Source organism: Micropterus salmoides, unplaced genomic scaffold (assembly GCF_014851395.1).
Source record: "Micropterus salmoides isolate LMB-PRFRI ecotype aquatic unplaced genomic scaffold, ASM1485139v1 Ms_hic_scaffold_2263, whole genome shotgun sequence".
Taxonomy (NCBI): Eukaryota; Metazoa; Chordata; class Actinopteri; order Centrarchiformes; family Centrarchidae; genus Micropterus; species Micropterus salmoides.
In genome coordinates, this window is record NW_024041444.1 from 20 (window position 1) to 10,525 (window position 10,506).

The 10,506-nt window shown below is 41.9% G+C and overlaps 1 protein-coding gene across 1 annotated transcript; it reads right to left on the reverse strand.

Annotated features, from left to right (window-relative positions):
* Positions 1-647: 647 nt before the first annotated feature.
* On the reverse strand, positions 648-10,128 carry LOC119917833 (rabphilin-3A-like; the record flags this gene model as incomplete). The annotated part of the gene is made up of 8 exons (XM_038738252.1): positions 9,977-10,128; positions 9,705-9,834; positions 9,277-9,360; positions 5,777-5,939; positions 3,935-4,120; positions 3,580-3,789; positions 3,234-3,313; positions 648-722 (listed from the first exon to the last, which is right to left on the reverse strand). Coding segments are annotated over exons 1-8 (1,044 nt in total), but the record flags the coding sequence as incomplete, so codon positions are not given.
* Positions 10,129-10,506: the final 378 nt, after the last annotated feature.

Consider the following 10,506-nt stretch of genomic DNA (forward strand, 5'->3'; position numbering starts at 1 on the left):
GGTCTATGTTGGTCAAACGGCCGCTGTTTTTGGACAGAAAACAGCTAGAACAGCGAAAATCAATTACCTGTCCAGTTTCGGGCAGGTCCGGTACCAAGAAGTTAATGGAAACAGGTCTACTGTATTTACTTAAAACTGAGGCATTCAAGTAAAACTACATAAAAAAATTAAATCACCAGTGCAGGTATTACGACATCAGACAGTGCAAGTATGGGTAAACTATTTAATCTGTCGCTGTAGCCCTGAGTTCTGTTGTAGCTGTTGTCGTAATGGCTTTATCTGTCATCATCTTAACATCATTATAGCGGTGTTTGAACCGGAGTTTGTTTTCATGCTGGTACCAGCTGGTTCAGGCCTGTCGTGGACAGTTGACTCTTGAGGCTTTTCATGTTCTTCATGTTTTGTGCAGTGGTTAGTTTGTGGTCTTTAAGGGCAACCGATTTCGACATAGGTGCTGTTGTTCACTCATTTTAAAAAAAATCACCATTTCTTGTATACTGCATGCATGACACATGACACAGGGAGGTGCTGGACAAGGTAATTGAATGAATGAGCCTACTATAATGTCTGCTGCTGACATATTAGAACAATAATTAAGATATTATGGTCCTTCAATCACCTTAAAGTCATAATTAACGTGACTGTACCTTGCTGGCTCCAGGTAAAAGGTGCAGCTTCACATACGGGTCAGCAAGTCCGTTTGAGTCCATTGGCTTTAAACCCTGAGACACATAAAGAAATAATGGTGAGGATCAGCATGAGATGCACACATCTATCTTTTCTTGTCCCATATTTTCTTGTCTTGTTCAATCCTTTCTTGTCTTGTTCCATATTTTCTTGTCTTGTTCAATCTTTTCATTTTCTTGTCTTGTTCTATCTTTTCTTGTCCCATATTTTCTTGTCTTGTTCAATTCTTTCTTGTCTTGTTCCATATTTTCTTGTCTTGTTCCATATTTTCTTGTCTTGTTCAATCTTATCATTTTCTTGTCTTGTTCAATCTTTCTTGTCTTGTTCCATATTTTCTTGTCTTTTCCATTTTCTTGTCTTGTTCCATTTTTCTTGTCTTGTTCCATATTTTCTTATCTTGTTCAATCTTTTCTTGTATTGTTCCATATTTTCTTGTCTTGTTCAATCTTTTCTTGTCTTGTTCCATATTTTCTTGTCTTATTCGCTGCTTTCTTGTCTTGTTGCATCTTTTCTTGTCTTGTTCAGTCTTTTCTTGTCTTGTTCAAACCTTTCTTGTCTTGTTCCATCTTGTCTTGTCTTGTTCCATATTTTCTTGTCTTATTAAATTTTTTCTTGTCTTGTTTCACATTTTCTTATCTTGTTTAATTTTTTCTTGTCTTGTTCCACATTTTCTTGTCTTGTTCAATCTTTTCTTGTCTAGTCTTGTCTTTTCTTGTCTTGTTCCACATTTTCTTGTCTTGTTCAATCTTTTCTTGTCTAGCCTTCACTTTTCTTGTCTTGTTCCATCTTTTCTTGTCTTGTTCAATCTTTTCTTATCTCGTTCAATCTTTTCTTGTCTTGTTACATCTTTTCCGCATCATGTCCCGTCTTTTCTTGTCTAGTCTAGTCTTTTCTTGTCTAGTCCCATCTTTTCTTCTCTTGTTCCATTTTTTCTTGTCTCGTTTTGTTTTGTGTTGGCCTCTCTCGTTTTATCTTGTCTTAACTCTTCCCGTCTATTCCCATCTTTTCATGTCCCATCTTATCCATATTTTCTTGTTTTGTTCAATCTTTTCATTTTCTTGTCTTGTTCTATCTTTTCTTGTCCCATATTTTCTTGTCTTGTTCAAGCCTTTCTTGTCTTGTTCCATAATTTCTTGTCTTGTTCAAGCCATTCTTGTCTTGTTCCATATTTTCTTGTCTTGTTCAATCTTATCATTTTCTTGTCTTGTTCCATATTTTCTTGTCTTGTTCCATTTTGTCTTGTCTTGTTCCATATTTTCTTGTCTTGTTCCATATTTTCTTGTCTTATTTGCTGCTTTCTTGTCTTGTTGCATCTTTTCTTGTCTTGTTCCATATTTTCTTGTCTTGTTCCATTTTGTCTTGTCTTGTTCCATATTTTCTTATCTTGTTCAATCTTTTCTTGTATTGTTCCATATTTTCTTGTCTTGTTCAATCTTATCATTTTCTTGTCTTGTTCCATATTTTCTTGTCTTGTTCCATTTTGTCTTGTCTTGTTCCATATTTTCTTGTCTTGTTCAATCTTTTCTTGTCTTGTTCCATATTTTCTTGTCTTATTTGCTGCTTTTTTGTCTTGTTCAATCTTTTCTTGTCTTGTTCAGTCTTTTCTTGTCTTTTTCAAACCTTTCTTGTCTTGTTCCATCTTGTCTTGTCTTGTTCCATATTTTCTTGTCTTGTTCAATCTTATCATTTTCTTGTCTTGTTCCATATTTTCTTGTCTTGTTCCATTTTGTCTTGTCTTGTTCCATATTTTCTTGTCTTGTTCAATCTTTTCTTGTCTTGTTCCATATTATCTTGTCTTATTTGCTGCTTTCTTGTCTTGTTGCATCTTTTCTTGTCTTGTTCAGTCTTTTCTTGTCTTTTTCAAACCTTTCTTGTCTTGTTCCATCTTGTCTTGTCTTGTTCCATATGTTCTTGTCTTATTAAATTTTTTCTTGTCTTATTCCACATTTTCTTATCTTGTTTAATTTTTTCTTGTCTTGTTCCACATTTTCTTGTCTTGTTCAATCTTTTCTTGTCTAGTCTTGTCTTTTCTTGTCTTGTTCCATCTTTTCTTGTCTTGTTCCATCTTTTCTTGTCTTGTTCCATCTTTTCTTATCTCGTTCAATCTTTTCTTGTCTTGTTACATCTTTTCCGCATCAAGTCCCGTCTTTTCTTGTCTAGTCTCGTCTTTTCTTGTCTTGTTCCATCTTTCCTTGTCTAGTCTCGTCTTTTCTTGTCTTGTTCCATCTTTCCTTGTCTAGTCTCGTCTTTTCTTGTCTAGTCCCATCTTTTCTTCTCTTGATCCATTTTTTCTTGCTCGTTTTGTTTTGTGTTGGCCTCTCTCGTTTTATCTTGTCTTAACTCTTCCTGTCTATTCCCATCTTTTCATGTCCCATCTTGTCTTGTCCCATCTAGTCTTTTCATGTCCTGTATTATCTTGTTTTGTCTTGTACTGTCTTGTCCCGTCTTGCTTTGTCTTGTCTTATATTGTTTTGTCTTGTCATTTTGTCCCTTGTAGTGTTCTCTTGTCTTGTCTCATTTAGTCTCTTCTTATCTCATGTGTTTACCTTAGCTTTAATGAGACAACAGTGTAGAGCATGGTTCTCCTGTTCGTAAAGGAGACTGAACTCCAGACATCCTAAAGTGGCTGCAAGTATAAAAACACAGGAACACATTAGACATCTGAGAGCAAAATGGAATCTGAACTTTTACATGACTCCTGTTATAAAAAACAATTTTTCCTCTAACGCAGATAAACATTGATTTGTTACTCTTCATTGCTCCACTGGGGTTTTCTTTTACAGCTTTAGGCACACATGGAGGAATTAGTATTATTCAAAAGTAAGCAAACATCTAGGATTAGAAGACACTTTCTCGTTCTATAAAGTTTGGTTTAAGATGAATCAGTCTTACTGGCATCATCTGAGTCGTAGTCGTTGTCCTCATCCTCTGTTCGATCAGGTGGGGGGTGTGGGGGTGCAGGGGCGTTGACTGGTGGATTAACAGGTGGCATTATTCTGGTTGCGGGAATATGTGATGAAAAGGAGCTGGAGACAACAGGCTGTCTTTTTGCCTCCACAGCTGGAGGAGACACTGTCTCTTCCAGCTCTGGGTGTCTGTTTTCTGCAGCAGGGGCAACATTACAATACAAAAAAGGCAATTTATTATTGTCTGAAACATCTTTGTGTATGTCGATGTTGATGTTAAATCTTTTGAAAGCAGCCATGTAGCATTGGGCTTATTCTTAGAAGGAACAGCGCTACTTTACCTGAGGTGGGGGCGGCCTGCTGTGTGTTTGCCCGAGGTGGTTTGGAAGCTAACACATGTCTCTCAGTCTTCATTACAGCTGCTGGACAGGACTGACCCTCATTATAGCTGTCAGCTGTTGTTCTTGCTGTCTGCTCCCATTGTTCTGACCCACAGGACTGCTGCTGCTGTGGCTCTGCACTGAGCTCTGAGTAGACAAAATAAAAGTATCAGTGCCACCACAACAGTTAGTATTGGTGCCACCACTACAGCCACAGCTCCTGGTTATTCTGCTATCACTCAGGGGTGGAAGACATATTCTTCTAAGAACTTCTACTAAAGTAAAAGTAGCAAGACTACAATGTAAAAAAAATACTCTTACAAATTGCATTCAAAATATCAAAAAGTACAAAAGTATTAGCATCAAAATATACTTAAAATACCATAAAGAAAAGTGTATTCATTATGCTGAATGGCCCATTTCAGAATCACATACATTATATTACTGGATTATAATAAGTGACGCATTAATATGCACAATAACATGTTGCAGCTGGTAAAGGTGGGTGTAATTTTAATAACTTTATATACTGCTGAGGCTTAATCTACAATAAAACATTGGAATGTATTAGTTGATTAATAATCCAGATTTACAAAGTAACTTTTAACTAAAGCTGTCAGATAAATGTAGTGGAGTAAAATATTTGCCTTCAACATGTCGTAGAGTAGGAATAGAAATTAGCATAAAATCGGAATACTTAAAGTGCAAGTACCTAAGAACTGTACTTAACTACAGAACTTGAGTAAATGCACTTAGTTACATTTGAGGAGTACTAACTTAGATAGGGTATGTTTGGTTGTGTTTAGTAATTAATAATAGTTACAGCTGCTCGGTTGAGGCAGGTGTAAAGACAGAGTAGGCAAAGATACAGATGATTTTCTCCTGATCACTGAATGACAGGATGGATGTTGTCTTACATAAAACCAACATTTGCACATCATTTTTAGATTTCAAAATATTGGTCAAAAGTGACACCAGCACCAGCCAATAAGCGCCTGTTGCGGTGGCAGAGGGCCCCCTAGAGTCACTGCCAGCTACTAGGAGAAATTCACACAAAAAAAGCAACATAAATTAATAAAATAAGAAATACTGCTCTCTATATTAAGCATTACATTAAAGAGGTCATATTATGCTTTTGTTTTTTCCCCTTTCCTTTATTGAGTAATATATCTTTTTTGTGCATGTAATAGGTTTGCAAAGTGAAAAAGCCCAAAGTCCACCCAAAGGGAGTTGCCATCTCCCACTGAAAACACTGTTCCTAAACTGCTGATTGGATTTTAACTCCAGTTTGGGTTACTATATCATGGTTATGTTCTCCAAGTCATTTGAAGACAGTGTCAGTTGATTGATAGCAACATTGGGTCCTATCACAAATTGCGCGGGGGCGGGCAGTTTTAACTCAGCTGAGAGTAGGAGTGGGCAGTTAAAATATAAACTGCGTGTCCCGGGATTTAGCTGGCGCTAATAAGATGGAGTCAACAAAACGAAGTTGAAAATAAGATTAAAGCGGGCTTATATAATACAATACCAAAACAAGGCAAGTCTAAAATTTGGAAAACTTCTCAGTTGTTACTGATAAAAACGAACGCAATGATTTATGTTGGTTATTCTGAATGTTTGCGTCCCAAGCATTGTGTCATTTTTTTTTACTCTACATGTCACAATTTTTGTGGCTGCAGGCAGGAGTGGATAAACATGTTGCAGGAGCGGGCGGTAATGGTCACAAAATCAGTGGGAGCGGGATCAAGAAAACAGTCCCGCGCAGGGTTCTAGTTTGAAGCTTAATCTCTTAGTAGAAACTACCATATCGCTGACGATATGTTGTAGGTTCCTGTGAGCCATCTTGGCCTGCTGGACCAGGACTGCTCTCTGTGCTGGACTGTCGAGGTCTGGACAGAGGGAGGGGAGGAGGCAGACTCTGCTGGTCTCTCCCCTTGAAGAACCAAGCTCCTGAACGCTTTTGTACCTACAGGAACACACAGTGAATTCAGGTAAGTTAACTATAATAATACACTGTGTCAGCTGAAAGCTTAAAATAAAAATGGAAACTACTCAACTTTATATGCTGCAGGATTACAGCTATAACAAGTAGTACCAAGTTTACACATCCTGTTCTACAAACACATGGACATATGAACATAGCTCGAAATGTCCAATGCATAGACAATGGAAAAATATACATAGTTCTGTATGCAAAGAGGGGGACGCCTGGGGAGTCTCAGACCGAATAACCAAGCAGAAATCATCATAGCTAATCATGACCTGCTACCAAATGTTTCTTTACGCTGTAAAACAGCATTAATTTATTTCTTTAGCCCTTTAGGAGCAGCAGAACCGAGGTCCCCTCCCTCGTGGTGGCTCGGGCAACAGACGCTGTTTTTCCTGCCGTCTCAGCCCGCCTCGAGGGGATGCAGCCGAAAGACGATCGGGCTCACACACCGTGGGTCGCCGCCGAGTTTTCCCTGGCGGTCCTCCGCTTCAGGGTGCCACCGGGGACCTACGCATAACACTGGCCACCAGCCCCGAGGGTTCCCTTGGTGGATTTCGCAGAAGCATGGCGGAGCCTTGCAAACATATCCCTGTGGGTCCTGCGCACCGTAGTGGATGGCTACAGGCTGCGGTTCCGGGTCCGCCCCCCCCCCAGATTCAACGGGGTGGTCTGGACTGCGGTGCACACGGAGCAGAGCCAGGTATTGGGACAAGAAGTTTGCTCTCTGCTGGAGAAGGGGGCCATAGAACTTATTTCCCCGCCAGTCAGGGAGTCCGGGTTCTACAGCCGGTAATTCATAGTTCCCAAGAAGGACGGAGGGTTGCGTCTGATTTTAGATCTGTGGTCCTTGAACCTATCTCTGAGGAGATTCAGGTTCAAGATGCTTACCATCCCCGCCATCATCAGTCACATCCAATCCAAGGATTGGTTTGTCACGATAGCTCTGCGAGACGCATATTTCCACATCTCCATCCGTCCCTCTCACAGGAAGTTCCTGAGGTACGCCTTCGGGGGCGCGGCGTACCAGTATCAGGTTCTTACGTTTGGCCTAGCACTCTCCCCTCACATGTTCACCAAGTGTATGGATCTGCAGCTCTGGCCGCGATGAGGCTCCAGGGCATCCGCATATTGAACTACATCGACGACTGGCTCATTCTGGCCCAGTCTCGAGAGTTAGCGGTTCTTTCACCCGCGTCGCGCCCTGTGACAGCTGTGGGTCTGGCCCCTGAGGGGGCGCAGTTCCTGGAGGCGGGCCTGACGGCAGAAGCGGTCGAGACGCTACTCAGTCCAGAGCCCCGTCCACGAGAAGGATGTACGGCCTGAAGTGGAAGGTGTTCGCCACCTGGTGTAGAGAATGGGCGGTGGACCCAGTTACCTGCTCGGTGATTATGATACTGGAGTTCCTCCAGCACCGTTTCTCTGCTGGCCTTTCCCCGTCCATGCTCAAGGTGTATGTGGCTGCCATTGCAGCGTTTCACGCCCCTCTGAGGGATGGGCTTTTGGGGAGGCTTCCACTGGTCGTGCGCTTCCTCCGTGGAGTCCAGAGGATGAGACCCGTGACTCGTTCCTGGGTTCCCACTTGGGACCTGGGTTCCCACTTGGGACCTGGCGCGGTTCTCAAGCACCTGACCCTTAAGATGGCCTTTCTCCTCGCTATCACCTCTCTGAGGAGGGTGGGGAATCTCCAGGCACTTTCGGTTTCTCCCCAATGCCTGGAGTTCGCCCTGGGTAGGGTCAGAGCCATCCTGCACCCCTGTCCGGGCTATGTCCCTAAGGTTCCGTCCAGTTTGGCAGGGTCCACGGTGCTGCAGGCGTTTCATCCCACACCTCATGTGACGGCGGAGGACGGGAGACTTCATCTGCTCTGCCCTCTCAGAGCGCTAAGTGTTTACACACTGAGGTCTTCCAGGTGGAGGAAAGCAGACCAGTTGCTGGTGTGTTTTGGGTCCCCCAAGGCTGGGCTCCCCACTTCTAAACACACGATCAGCAACTGGATCGTTCAGAATATTTCCCTGGCCTATCAGGTGCCTATCAGGTGCGCGGGTTACCTTCACCTATGGCCATGAGGGCATGGCGGCCTCTAGGGCCCTCCTCGCAGGGGCTTTGCTCCTGGATCTGTGTGAGGCATCTGGCTGGGCCACTCCTCATACTTTTATCCAGTTTTACAGTCTGGACCTTCCTTCTGCACCCGGCACCCGTGCGCTCTCCTCTTAGTCGTGCCTACAGGTTTCTGCATGCTGGGTGCAGGCGGGGGTTTTGGCGCAGCCTAGAGGGTATCTCGTTCCCATAGTGTCGTCACCGACGCAGTTCGAGTTCACCCAACAAAATGGGTCCTAAGACCAACCCCTGAGGCACACCATATTTAACTGGACAGAACAAAGAGACGTAGTTGTTTACAGACACTTCCTATTTGACAGGTAGGATGAAAAACATTCTAGGGCAGTACCAGAGATCCCCACCCAGTGCCTCAGTCTGTCTAACATGATGTTGTGATCAATGGTGTCAAAAGCAGCGCTAACGTCCAGGAGTACCAGGACTGAGCACATACCTTCATCAGCAGACAAAAGGGTAACTGCTGGATGTGGAAATAAGCAACCGTTTGCTAACAAGTTCAACATATCAATGTAAAAAATGGTGACATAATGTTGTGTTTACTACCAAAAAATCAGTTATTGCAGGAAACAAAGCTTTCAAAGTCGCCACATGAAAATGAGTAAAATGAGCCATTGTCTTCAACAGTATTTACTTTTGGGCAAAATGTGTTGATTTGTGTGTTGAATTTGTGTGATTGTTTTGTGTTTAAATAGACTAAACGATTAATAAATACTGATTTGACTGTCTGACTTGGAAAAAAAGATTTATTTTATTAAACAGACAAATGACGGGTTTGTCTTTGCAGCATTACAGAGAAGTTATTCTGTGTGTGACTGACAGGAGGGAGCATTTATTTAAAGAGTCTGGGCTCCCCGAGGCAGAGACCTCAACAAACACAGCGCATCAAAACAGCATTGTATAACTACAATACATTCTTCATTTTTCATAATAAACAAAATACTATCTGTATTTTTTTAATGAAATAAGTGTTGAAAAAATAATTTCCTATAACTCAGTTTGGATATTGAAGAGGTGTCAATGGAAGGTAATTTTCCAGGTCACTGGACAGTGAAATGCAATAGACGAGTCTAAAAGCTAGGAAATGGTTCATATCATGAGAAGAGCTTCTGTTCTGGTGGCAGAAGAATCACATAATGGTATAATTAGGCACCATGATTTTATCAAACCCACCCTGTGCTACATATTTCCTTTCACTCACCTCTTGGTCTTCGTTGCAGATTCTGCACAGCCACATAGGACATGTTCTGCTGTTGCTCCATATCCCACATTTGCTGCACATGTGCTGCAAAGAGTGAAATACATACATAAAACACACACTGAGTCCTTGATGGCAGGTGCACAGAGCACATATACTTTTACAGTTCACATGGTATTAACATCTACTGAGTTACTGAGGGAAACAAAAAATGAATGTGATTCATAAGATCAGGAAATATGCATGTCAGAACAATTTAGCATATGGCTCACTGGTGTTTATCACCATAGGAAACCTCTTAGGATCTAAACAACACTATAGGACATACAGTAAACAGAAATCGTGTGTGCAGACCTTACGTCCTCTGGGAACAAGTGTAGTGTCTGTTTTCTTTCCTTGTTCAAGCAGAAAGAATCTAAATATCCACCTACTTTTTTGCACTGCACACAGAGAACAGCTGTGACCCCCTGTGGTCCAAAAGACGCCCCACACAACAAACACTGCGACTGTCCGTCACCACACGCTGTCTTCTTGATATTATCCAGGCGACTGGAAAGACGCCTGAGAACACATGCAAATAATGTGAGCACAAACACAAACTTGGCACAGGTTTTACACCAAAGCATCATTCAACTCAGCGAGCATCTGTGTGTGGTTGACTGACATGATTTGGTGCAACTGAGACAATAGTTTTCCATCTCACCCAATCCTCTCTTGCTCCATGTTCTCCATCATGGCTGCACGAGCCAGTACACTGTTGATGATCTCTTTCTCCTCATCCGTGAGCTCCTCCCCTGGGGGACCGCCAGACATGTTCATCGTCCACCTAATCCTGAACCCAAAACACACACACACACACACAAAAATAGACACATGGAGTATAAGTGAAAATGCAGCTCAGACAAAAGGCCAGTAACTCCGAAAAGTGCATAACTAACAAGAGCTAGACACTAAAATCTAAAGACAGGAGCACAGCTGGAAACATTTTGGCTTAAAGCAACACTGAGCAACTGCAAAACTTGTCTCACACACACACATACACACACACACTCGAACGAACAAGTTGAAAAAAGTTGAAATATCAAGGCAACAAACGTGTAAAAATAATGAATTATGTCATGTTCTTCAGTTTAGGCTTTGAGTTCATCCAACTTTCCTCCAACCTTACACATTACATTAAAAGACATTTTTTCAATCCTCTAAGTTTTAATTTTCACACTTTGCATTTTTATT